General features: G+C 43.9%; 1 protein-coding gene across 13 annotated transcripts in view; it reads right to left on the bottom strand.

Annotated features, from left to right (window-relative positions):
* CTNND2 (catenin delta 2) overlaps window positions 1-13,210 on the bottom strand; it is a 671,801-nt gene that overhangs the window by 369,395 nt on the left and 289,196 nt on the right. For all 13 annotated transcript variants that reach the window (XM_077353364.1, XM_077353370.1, XM_077353371.1 and 10 more), the window contains one exon: window positions 6,386-6,580. In XM_077353364.1, coding sequence (XP_077209479.1) covers window positions 6,386-6,580 — 195 coding nt within the window. The remainder of the gene's footprint in view (window positions 1-6,385; window positions 6,581-13,210) is intronic.

The raw sequence follows: 13,210 nt of genomic DNA, 5'->3' as shown, positions 1-13,210 counted from the left end.
TGAAAGAGAGGGAGCCGCGGCCCGGTGGTTGGGGACCACCGGCTTAAATGATGCTCCTCTTTATTCTCAATACAATTTGTGATATTTTTCCACCGTTTTACCACAATAAATATAATTGAAAATTAAATCTACATGATTTTTCTTTCATCACTGGAAAGAAATTCAAGCCAAAATGGGGTCTGGATATGAACAATTTTTCTATGTATCAATCTCCCATTTTCAAGTATTCTTCCTCAGTGGCTAACCTACAATGAAACAGTGAAATAGCAAATTAATAGTATTCTTGAAAATCGTGATGCTAATTGATTCAGTATGTTCTTCAAGTATTTCTAAAAATGAAATATATAAGTAAACATTTAGAATCATAACAATGCAATGTTACTTATAGAAGCCAATTTAAAACATGCACAAAGATTGTATGTATTCATAATAAATCTCAAAGGATACCTTGTCCCGAAGGCTCACAAACTTCGCTGGGGCTTCTTCAAGGCTCAATGGTAAGGTGCCCACCTATTCCCCATAAGAGCTAACATTTAACTGCAGTGTTAAATGGCAGGTGTGCTGACTACAAATGATTTAAAGAGACAGTGTTACAAATGACATGATAAATCCCAGTTTGTGTTCAACACATTGGGTGTTAATGTGTCCAAAGTAAAAATATAAAAATTCTCCCATTGTAGCAGCTCTTTTTTAATATCGATTTTACCTTTCAGGGGAACGTTTATAGCTTCAAGATTGTGCGAACGCGGAGTTTTAAATGGGAGAACTGCTCGAGAATTCTAACATTGAGGGCTTTAGATGTCATGCCCACATATAAGACTTGGCACGGACATAAAATCCCATGAATAAAACATTTTCTGTCACAATGTATCAAACTATATATAATGATTTTATAATGATTGAAGGCATGCACAGACTCCTTGATTTTCAGCAAGCATTTGCATGTTCAACATGATCCACAGATAGTATTTCGGTAAAGTGTAGCCATTCCGTGCTGTATTCCGTGCTGTAACCATTCCGTTTTAGAGCGCTCCCAAAATGACTTAATATTCCTACCATGGCACCATGAAAGAAGTGTGTGTCTCTCGCAGCTCCTAATATCAGAAACAATGTGCCAGTGCTTGCTGATTATCTGTCTGATTGTATTTCATAGAATCATAGAGTTGGAAGGGGCCATACAGGCCATCTAGTCCAACCGCCTGCTCAACGCAGGATCAGCCCAAAGCATCCAAAAGCATCCTAAAGTATTTGCTCTGACTGAATGTTCAAAAGAGCATACTATCCTGCCATGCAGCAACTTTTCCTTGTGCACAAGTAGATCTTCCTGTTTAGTGTTCCGCGCCCTCTCTAAAGCCTTGTTGACTACCCCTGTTGGGTATCCACGTTGTTCTAAATGCAGAGACAGGCATTCCCTAGCTTTGCGGAATTCATTCTCTCCTGCATTAATTTGTTTGTGCCTAAGGAACTGCCCAATTGGTAAGTCTGTTTTTAAATGAAATGGACGGAAGCTGTTGAAATGGAGAAGAGTGTTTCTTTCTTTTTGAAAAGTCAAAATGTGCAACGTTTGTTTGGTATTTAAAGAAACATTGGTATCCAAAAAATTATTGCATTTAGTGTCCATCTTCATAGTAATTAAGTTTGATGTTGATTATTAAGTTGTTTCTCTACCCCAAGGAGGCTCAAAGCGGCTTACATTCACCTTCCCTTTCCTCTCCCCACAACAGACACCCTGTGACATAGGTTAGGCTGAGAAAGCCCAGATATTTCTGCTTGGTCAGAAAAGTTTTATCAGTGCCGTGGTGAGCCCAAGGTCACCCAGCTGGCTGCATGTGGGGGAGTGCAGAATCGAACCCGGCATGCCAGAAGTCCGTACTCCTAACCACTACACCAAACTGGCTATCTCACCCAAGCTACTGGCGCCATCATAAATGTAAAAGATGTCATCAAGAAAACGTGTGTAAAAGAAAACATGCCTGAAAAATGGATTGATCTGCAGATTGCATAACCAAGTTCTTTGTATATCTTTCATGGAAATATTGGCCACCAAGAGCGAAATTGGGCTGCCCATAGCTATGCCATGAATTTGTAGAAATAATTGCTGTTTGAATACAAAAAAAATTATTTTCAAAAATAATATCCAATAAACTTTTTAAAAAATGGCTTGGAGGATGGGGATTGGGGTGTTGATTTAAAATATTTTTGATAGATAATCTGGCCTCTTCCAATGGGATATTTGTATACTAGGGGCAAACCCGTTGTCTCCAAGAATACAACGGACGCTAGAGCTTGGCAGTTGGAAGAGGAAGGGGAAGAGTTGTCCAGTCTGTAAGGGCATGAGGTTGAATGTGTGTATTGTGTGGGAGGTTGTGGTGTGTGGAGACAAATGAGGCCATGGGTGTGGAGAGATGGGTTTCAAGAACCTGTGGTTTGGAATGTTCGTTGAGTGTGGGAGAGGACTGACCTTTGGGAATTGTTGCATAGTGCTTACAGATGAGCTTTCCAGAGCCATGTCTTCAGATATGTGAAGGGGAAATCAGACTGGAGACTCTTCTTAGGGGGAGATCACATGGCAACCAATTCCTCCCAGTTCTGTGTCATTTCCCTTTTTGTGTGAATTAGGCCACATTCACCGAAATGCCCCTCTGCCCTAATACACATGGGGTAGTCACAGTACACAGGTGTCCACCCCGTACCACCTTTCCTCAAATCTGCAGAGAGTTGCAAAGAAGAAAGACACATGGCTTGGCTGTGTCTAACCCCCGGCCAGAGCAGTATTTTAAGTGAGAAGGGGCTTTTCTGTGGCCTCCCTGTCAGCCAACTGTTTGGCAGAAGGGGAAAGTTCCCCACCCTCAAAAGAAGGCCCTCAGGCTCCCCTGCATTGCTCTTGGAAATGCCTCCCTCCCCTCAGTCAGGGCCTGTCAGAGGCTCCTTCGCAGCAGGCCCGAAGTTGAGGGGGGGAGCGCACTCTCCAGCCTCCTGCCAGCTCTGTCAGGATTCTGAGGCAATTTGCAGTCGGACATGGCAGTTAGGACAGCCTTGGGGCGAAAAGGGCTGGCACAGCCTCTGTTCTCCTCCCCCTTGGCAGCCCTGCTGACCTCCTCTCCCTGCAGGGGTCAGGAGCAGACTAGTAGCCATTTCTCCAGATTGCCCTGGAACTCCGGTCTGTCTTGGTGAGGGCCCAATTGGAAGGTGGTCGTGCTTTCTGATTGGCCCCTCCGCTTGTCAGTCCAGGGCCAAGGGGCCAGTCCGGTAGTTTTGATCACAGACTCAGCCCACCCCAACCCTCCTTACTGTTTTACTAGAAGTAAAGCCCATTTTAAAAAATGGGCAGAGCAGGGGCGTGGACCCTGCCGGTCCCTTTGGGAGCCTCCTCCGCTTATCACCGCCCGTACTAACGTGGCGCCTGCTCGCCTGCTTTGCTGGCAGCACCCGTCAGTGGGCGGCAAGAAAAGAGCAGGGCCGGGGCGTCTTCAACGCGTGTCCCTGCTCTTCTCCATGCAAACAGGACTCACCGTCTGGAGGGCGCAGTGGCGAGGACTGGCGAGTCAGAGGTGCGGTGTTCCTAGGATGGGCCAAGTAGCCAATGGGGAGGTGCGCTTCGCCCTGGAGTGCCACTCGGAAGAGCGAATCAGAAGCCGGCTCATGGCTCCTGATTTGCTCCTCCGAATTTTTATCACGGACAGCGCCCGCCTACTCTCCTCCCACTTAGCCCTTAGGCTTTTATTTATACCGCTCTGCGGTATAAAGAGATTTTGTCTTCCTCAATAAAGAGATTTTGTCATAAGAGAAGCTGTTTCTTGAGGAGCTCAATGATAACTTCACAATGGGCTAGTGTGACAACATCGATGGCTAAGGACCACCAGGTTGCTCACTGAACCAGGTTGCTCACTGAACCAGGATATGAAACTGCAATATGACTTGGCTCTCAGTCCCCAGCTGAATTGTTACTCTACTTCACTTCCTTTGCAATCACTGCCTGAGCATTATTTGGAGGGCCAGAAGGAGGTGTGGGTTCTACACCAGTAACATTGTTTTGTTTTCTGCTTTTCTCACTAAGTCTGCCTTTCTCACTAAGATTTCGGCTAAATTCGAAGCAGGACTGTGGAACTAATGACTGTATGCCAAACACATATTCCAAGGGGCAAGTGTCACTTAATTCTCTGAAAATTTCCTGAGCATTAGGCTGTGGATTCCCTCAAAGCCAACAGGATGTCCGGCCACTTCCCATAAACCAAGACATACAAACAAATGTGGCCAATGAATATGGATGTATTTATCTCGTTCCCTACTACACAAAAAGTGACCTGACAGCAGTCTTTGCCAGGGTCAGCCCTGGGGTGGAGGTTCCTTCTTTCTTTCCTCCCCCAAATTCTGTATCTTTACAGCAAGGTTAGGGCTGCTGCTGTATCTGCTGTCCACAGGGCACACTTTGCAGTTAATCTGCATGGAACCTGTCCATCACATTTCTACCTGGCCTTGAAAGGCATGGAGAGGAACACATACTGATGAGGGCAATCCTATCTGGTCTTCCAAACAGCCCTGTGAAGAAGATTAGGGTAAGAGAGGAGCCCTGGCCCAGGCTCATTCTGAGAGCCTCATGTTCGCAGCAGAGCCATGAATCCAGGTTATCCCAAGTAAAGGAGAGCAACTGAATCGGCTAATTTTGAGTCTCCCAATCCAGGACAACACAGGCCCCACTGTCATCTCAATGCTAAACAAAAAATTAGGCAGGAACGAGCTGAACAATAAAAATAATGTAAAACTTGTTAATTATTTATTGTAGTGCGCAATTAAAAACAGAATAAAAACTTCTTAAAAACTATACCAAACTAACAGCACATAGAACCAAGGACCAAACGCGTTTCGACCCTTCCGGTTCTTCCTCAGTGGTCAAGATTATGATAATACACTCTATATAGAAATATACCTATATAGAACTCTCTATAATGTGTAGCTGAATGGTTGAGTGGGATCTGTAATGTGTAAATTTTATCCTTTTTGGAGACCAATTCCTATGTTATGTCCCTAAAGTCAACACTCTTCGCTATCATTAAGTTCTGTACTCAGAGTGTAATCTCATGTGTGTCAGAAAAAGCTATTCTGTTTTTAATTGTGCACTACAATAAATAATTAACAAGTTTTACATTATTTTTATTGTTCAGCTCAACTTTTGAGTTCCTCCCCACTGTCATCTCCCCACCTCTTAGGTATCCTGCCTCCTGAGTGTTTCCACACACAATATTCATTCCATCAAGGCTACTACTGCACACAGGAAATCATCCATGTTCCTCTTAACTCCTTTTAAATGAGGCCATGCAATTTCTGCTGTAACATTTGCTCATCACGGCTACTGGCGTGGCTCCTGTCCAGTCAGCCTACTCTTTTTGGAAAACCGGACTGAGGCGGGGTCCTTGGTAATGTCTTTTCGCTGTCAGGCAATGGAGGGGCTCCTATTTATGAGTCAAATTAAATCCTAAGATTCTTCATTTTTGGATGACCTTAACTGACGTCTGGATCCACAGAGAACAGAAAAGTAGTCATCAAAATGTTAAAGACAAGAAACCTTATGACTAAATATACATATGCAAAAAAGGCTGGAGCAGAAACCAGTTTTGTGGTAATTCAAATGATCTCTTTTGCACCTAAGAAAATCCAACACAATCGTCTGTACAGCAAAGATAAAAATCTCACTGACATGAACACCACCACCACCATCATGTCTAACATCAGCCTAACACACCTCTTCACCGTCTATTTGGGCAGACTCCTTCATTCATGTCTTAATTGCCACAACTGATTTCATTCCTGTATGCAGGGCTTCAGAGACAGAACTACTCTGCAGGCGAGAGGACACACCACAACTAAGACTTGCACAACAACATGGCAGATGTGTGAGATCATGCACTGTTACGCTGAGGATAGGTCAATGGTACAGAAATGCAGCCATTTACAATACGGTTTTACATGGAGTGACATGAGAGAACTCGTGAATGAATGAGCATGTGTGTACACATAGGAAGGGGGGAAAGAACCCATGTTCCCTATCGGGGCGAGTCGGGGCAAGACTCTCTTGCCCCGAAATTAAACTATCCCGAACCTCATCAGAAAATACCTCCCTGCCCTTTTTTCACCTGCACGTCTTCCACAAAAAAACCACCTCTTCAGAGAGCCATCATACATGCTGTTCAAAAGAGAAATTCAAGTGCAAAAGGCCCATAGGGAAAATAAATGAAGATGCATAAACTCTTTGAGAAAATTACTGCAATCAGTAGTTGGCACAACTGTCTCACTATGAACTCAGTCATGTTTTCCAAGGAAATATAGACACGTGAGATTGCTCTGGTGAGGAAAAGGGATAGGAAGGGCAGTTGTCATTTCCACCTACCTGTGCTAGTGCGGAAGGTGCCTGTGTGTGCTGGCTGAAGAGGGTCCCCTTGGCTCTGGCTGAGACTCCTCATAGGGGGCTTCTGATAGACTCTGTCTTCATAAATGGGTCCTATATGGTGCTCGGGGGACTGCAGCGCCCTCAGCTCGGACCCCAGGTGGCTGTGCTGGCTGGTATACGAAGCCCGACATCCAGCTGTAAAAGAGATCCAGGCAGGTGGGGAAACAACAAACGAGGACAACCACAGAAAGAGCAAACTGACCCACCTAAGCCCATTTCCCCAAAAGACACATGTAAAAACAAGAAGGAACCCTGGAAGAAGCCAAGAATTCAAGCAAAGCAGACTGCTGAGGTCGCCCAGGCGCCTGCTTCTGGCGCACAGCAGGAAGGTCTCAGGTCAAGGGCAGGACATTTCAGGGAAGCTCATTTTGGGGTCGGTTTTCACCCCCACACCCACATCTCCTCGCTTACTGACAAATGGATTTGCCTGCTAGCGGGCAAGGTAGTAAATCAACAACAACAACAACAAGCCTTTAATAGCATAGAAAAGTACAATATGCGGAGGGAAAGTGCAAAGGGATCCACTGCTAGAGAAAACAAAGGCAAAGATCATGCTTTAGAGAGGAAGACATATTACATTCACGATCACTCATGGCAAGAAATAAAAACTTTGCTACTGGTTCAGTTATATCAGGGTTCTGGGATGTCAAAAGAAACTGAATCTTATGTTCATCCGAATGCAGTTCTCTTTTACACATCAGTTAAGAAATTTAGCTCAGATCAAGGAATAAAATGGGCAATGGAAGAAAACGTGTGTAATTGATTCTATACAGCATTGTCCACAGGGGCACAACCTAGCTGAATGCGGGATCTGTTGAAATCTCCCATATAGTTCAGCAGAAGGTAGATTGTTAGTTCTAGCTAACATGAATGCTCTATGGCTATGCTGTTGCAGGATGATTAGATGGTAGAAATACACAGCTAGGGGATGAGAGCTTGGTGGGATCCCCAAGCTCAATGGAGAGCAAACATTTCTAGTTTTACTGCTAAGTTCCTGCAGTTCTATGTCTAACAGTCTGCATTTAATTGAATCAAATGCAGACTTTTCAGATACCAGATACAAGGAGTCCAAAGAGATGCCTATAGATTTAATTTTTCCCTCAATGTGTCTTATCCAAGTAGATGACTCATGTTCAGATAGCATAAGGGAAATTAGACTGTTGGGGTCAGATCTAAAATGAATGTGAAGCCTGAACTTGATTTTTAACAACCATGCTCTGGTTTCCAAAAGTCTTTGGCTGGTTTCTAGACATAAGACTGCGTAAGAGACACAGTTCGGGGTCCCAAGGATTTTACGAAGGAAGACAGATTGGAGACGTTTGACTGCTTGGTTAAAAGCGTTGATCCAAATAGGGATGCCATAGAACAGTTGGGCACTTAGTTTCCCATTGAATACTTTGAGGGCTGCTGGCACATACTGGTTTCCACTGGTGTAGAAGAAACGTGTAATTGCCAGGGCACTAGTTTTTGCAGATGTGATTGCATGTTTCCTCTGTGTAGCCCAATTTGCATTATGGTGAAAAAATATTCCCAGGTATTTGAAGCTTTTAACTTGTTCAGTGTTGTTACCTCTTACATTCCATTTAAGAGGCTTCCAAGGCTTTCCAAAACCCACAATTTTTGACTTCTCACAGTTCAGAGCAAGTTTGCTTACTTCACAGAAGTCCAGGAATTGAACCAGTAAGCGTTTTAAGCCAATTTGTGAATGGGACAGCACTACTGCATCATCTGCGTATAAAAGCAGTGGGATGTGAAGAGAACCAATTTTTGGGCTATGGCCAGCACTGGTGGATAGGGACGGAGCAAAGTCATTCATAAAAAGGTTAAATAGGAGGCGAGCCAAAATGCACCCTTGCTGATTGGTATTTTAGGAGTAAGACTCCCAAGGGGGGTGAGTTTGACTTGGCAACAGGTAGAAGAATAGAGTTTCCTTATAAGATATTGTTGTTGTTGTTATGTGCGAAGTCGTGTCCGACCCATCGCGACCCCATGGACAATGATCCTCCAGGCCTTCCTGTCCTCTACCATTCCCTCGGAGTCCATTTAAGTTTGCACCTACTGCTTCAGTGACTCCATCCAGCCACCTCATTCTCTGTCGTCCCCTTCTTCTTTTGCCCTCGATCGCTCCCAGCATTAGGCTCTTCTCCAGGGAGTCCTTCCTTCTCATGAGGTGGCCAAAGTATTTGTATTTATAAGATATAAGATATAGGTATTTATAAGGTATTTATAGGTATAAATAGGTATTTATAAGATATAGGAGCCTTTTATCTATCTCCATCTTTAACAGCTTATCCCAGAGAAGATCACTAGGGATAGAATCAAAGCCCCCCTTAAGGTCCAGAAAAGCCGCAAAGAGCTTTGGACCCTCTTTCTTACTATATTTGTTGACAAGGTGGGCAAGGATGGTGCAATGATCAAGGGAGGATTTCCCTTGACAGAATCCAACCTGCTCAGGGCCTAAAATCTTTTTCTCAGTCAACCACAAGGTGAGTGTATTTGACAGGAGTTTGGCATATAGCTTCCCAACAATAGAGAAAAGGCTGATGGGTCTATAATCGGTTGGGAGCGAGCGGTCCCCCTTTTTAAATACTGGAGCAAGGATTTTGTTTGTCCATGAGTCAGGCATTAAGCCTGTTTTGCTAATTGCAGTAAAGAGAGCAGCCAGAAGAGGAGCCCACCAGTCTGGGAAGGTTTCAAGCAGCTCATGAGTGATCGCATCAGGTTTTTATTTTATTATTATTATTTTTTAAAGATTTTTTATGCTGGCACATATGATGACGGTATTTGGTTGAGGATTTACTACTTTTTTTTAAAGTAGTAAATCCCCAACCAAGTACCGTCATCTGTGCCAGCATAAAAAATAAAAAAAATGCAATCATGTTAATTCTGAAGAATAATTTCTGTTCTAATCTTCACAGCACAAACAGCAGAGGGGATTTATGCCCTGACACAGGTTAGATAGATGGCAGATGGATCATGAAGCCCACCTTACAAAAGTTAATACACACAAACATTAAGGTGCCATAGAATGAGCAGACCCCATTTTTTTCAGGACCAAAATCACACAGAGCTAGAGAACCATTCAGTCCAGCCCCCCAACTTCTCAGGGAATTTAAAAACACTTCCTCCAATCTTCTCTTAAAAACTTCCAACAAAGGAGACTCCACCATCCAAGGCAGCATATTCCATCCACAGAGATTTCCACTAGATGCTGGTCCATTTGACTCCTTTCATACCATATTTATAAATTAGGTTTTCTTAATTTATTATCCCCCTTCAAGGATCGCTGCCTTGTTGTGGCAAGGGGGCTTGCGTAGCTCAGTGAAGCTATGAGCTATGCCATGCAGTGCCACCCAAGACGGATGATATGACGCCAGAAGATGAGCCCCTCAGGTCAGAAGGTGTCCAATATGCTACTGGGGATGAGCAGACGGCTAGTACGAGTAGCACCAGAATGAATGAAGCACCTGGGCCAAAGCCGAAAGGATGCTCAGTTGTGGAGGGAACTGGTGGCAAAAAGATAGTCCGATGCTGTAAAGACTTTTATTCTATAGGAACCTGGAACGTCAGATCCATGAAACAAGGCAAGTTGGACATGGTCAAACAAGAGATGACAAGACTGAACATCGACATTTTAGGAATCAGTGAACTAAAATGGACAGGAATGGGTGAATTTAATTCAGATGACCATTAGGTATACTACTGTGGGCAAGAATCTCACAGAAGGAATGGAGTAGCCTTCATAATAAATAAAACAGTAGGAAAAGCAGTATTGGGATACAATCCGCAAAATTACAGAATGATCTCAGTTCGAATCCAAGGCAAACCATTCAACATCACAGTAATCCAGGTCTATGCCCCAACCACTGATGCTGAAGAAGATGAAGTTGACTAGTTCTATGAAGCCCTGCAACACCTTCTAGAAGCAATGCCAAAATATGATGTTCTTATCATCATGGGGGATTGGAATGCTAAAGTAGGAAGCCAAAAGATAACCGGGATAACAGGCAAGTTTGGTCTTGGGAGTACAAAATGAAGCAGGGCACAGGCTGATAAAACTTTGTCAAGTGAATACAATGGTCATAGCAAACACTCTTTTCCAACAACCCAAGAGACGACTCTACACATGGACATCACCAGACGATCAACACAGAAATCAGATTGACTATGTGCTCTGCAGCCAAAGATGGAGAAGTTCTATACAAGACCAGGAGCTGATTGTGGTTCAGATCATCAGCTTGTTGCAAAATTTAGGCTCAAATTGAAGTAGGGAAAAGCCACTCAGGTATGAACTAAAACATATCCCCGATGAATATACAGTAGAGGTGACAAATAGATTTAAGATCTAATAGACAGCCTGAAGAACTATGGATGGAGGTTCGCAACATTGTACAAGAGGTAGCAACTAAAACCATCCTAAGAAAAAGAAATGCAAGAAATCAAAATGGCTGTCTGAGGAAGATTTACAAATAGCTGAGAAGAGAAGGGAAGTGAAAGGCAAGGGAGAAAGAGAAATATACACCAGACTGAATGCAGAATTCCAGAGAATAGGTAGAAGAGATAAGAATGCCTTTTTAAATGAACAGTGCAAACAAAACACATAATCACAGAACCATAGAATTGGAAGGGGGCATACAAGCTATCTAGTCCAACCCCCTGCTCAACGCAGGATCAGCTCAAAGCATCCCCAAGCATCCAAGAAAAGTGTGTATCCAACCTTTGCTTGAAGACTGCCAGTGAAAATCTTTTCCTGATATCTAGCCTTGTATTTGTTTAAACCCATTACTGCATGTCCTTTCCTCTGCAGCCAATGGAAACAGCATCCTGCCCTCCTCCAAGTGACAACCTTTCAAATACTTAAAGAAGGCTATCATGTCCCCTCTGAACCTCCTTTTCTCCAGGCTGAACATTCCCAAGTCCCTCAACCTATCTTCATAGGGCTTGGTCCCTTGGCCCCAGATCATCTTTGTTGCTCTCGTCTGTACCCTTTCAATTTTATCCACGTTCTTCTTGAAGTGAGGCCTCCAGAACTGCACACAGTAATCCAGGTGTGGTCTGTCCACTGCCGTATACAATGGGACTATGACATTTGTGGTTTTGATGCGATGCCCCTGTTGATACAGCCCAAAATAGCATTTGCCTTTTTTTACCGCTGCAATCCACAAGTACCCCAAGGGCTCGTTCACACACAGTGTTACCTAGAAGCGTATCCCCCATCCAGTAGGCATGCTTTTCATTTTTCTGACCCAGATGCAGAACTTTACACTTATCTTTATTAAATTGCATCTTGTTCTCATTTGCCCATTTTTCCATTGTGTTCAGATCTCATTGAACTCTGTCTCTATCTTCTGGAGTATTTGCCAGTCCTCCCAATTTGGTGTCATCTGCAAACCTGATGAATAGTCCCTCCACCCCCTCATCTAGATCTTTAATACATATGTTAAAAAGTACCGGACCGAGCACCGAGCCCTGAGGTACCCCGCTACTCACCTCCCTCCAATCTGATGAAACACCATTGACAACAACTCTTTGAGTGTGGTTCTCTAACCAATTCCCTATCCACCTAACTATCTGAAAATCCAGATTGCAGTCCTTCAACTTATCCATCAGAACATCATGAGGAACCTTATCAAAAGCTTTACTAAAATCCGAGGTTTCGACAGAAGATGGCGCCTTACTAGCCGGGCTTGTGCCGGGCTCTTAAGCCATGCTGAGGGTCAGGAGCAAATGCACCTGGCAGACCTGAGCATATACGCAAATCTTGCTCGCCGGTCGCCCCAGGAACCGGGAACGGCATCCTGAGGGTCCTACAGATCCGTGGAGACTGAGTTCTCCGGATCGCCGCGGCATATGCTCAAGGTCATGATGGCGCCCTTGTTGTAAATAACTTTCTAAGCTTGAAACGACCAGCTGACCCTACATTCTTCCCAGATCATCTTTTACCAGACTGACAGGAGCCGGAGTCTGCAACAGTAAAGACTGTGAGTTTTCTGGTTTTTCCTTTTTTTCCCCCCACAAGCGCTTCCCCCCCTTTTCAACCAATTTACAAGTGAATCCTTTCGTTGAGTGGGAGGCTCCCAGCTAAATACTCTCATTAATCAAACAAAGAGAGAGCTTAAAGAAAAGAGAGACTTTAAAGATTTGTTGGAGAGAGTTCAGTTGGGGACGCTGACTTGATACGGAGATCGATAAACTGATAATTTTGGATCGCTCGAGCTCCCGGCGAGACTTCACGAGACTTTCTGTTTATAATCTGTGACTGCCTAGAACTATGGAAAAATTAACTAAGGCACAGCTTTTCCATTTGTTATGCGAAGGGAACTCAAAGATACTGAAAGCAGTCAACAAGGTGGAAAAGGAAATCCAAAAGACTAAGAAAGAGCTTTTAGACAGAACCGACGGTTTGAAAAAAACAGCTGATGAAAACTCAACTCAGCCAACAATACATCAAACGAGAATTCAATGTCCGGAAGTTAATCAACAGGAGGGGGAGAGAGCTAGGGACGTTAAAATCAAAAGCTCCTTGGAAGAACTTGGGAAAACAGATTTAAGGAAGGAAAGCACCAAAAACCTGGAAGTCTATTTAGACCAGGAAGTGATTTGGATCAACAAAATAAACAGAGTCTATTCAAATGCGACAGCACGCAGGAAGCTATCAGGAGATATTCCTGTGCGACTAGAGGAAGAGATCCGGATTGACAAAGTATACAGAGCCTACTTAAAGGCGACTGCAAGCAAGAATCAAGCAAGAGACTTCTTTGGCCC

Source organism: Paroedura picta, chromosome 9 (assembly GCF_049243985.1).
Source record: "Paroedura picta isolate Pp20150507F chromosome 9, Ppicta_v3.0, whole genome shotgun sequence".
NCBI lineage: Eukaryota > Metazoa > Chordata > Lepidosauria > Squamata > Gekkonidae > Paroedura > Paroedura picta.
This window is presented reverse-complemented; position numbering and strand designations above follow the sequence as displayed.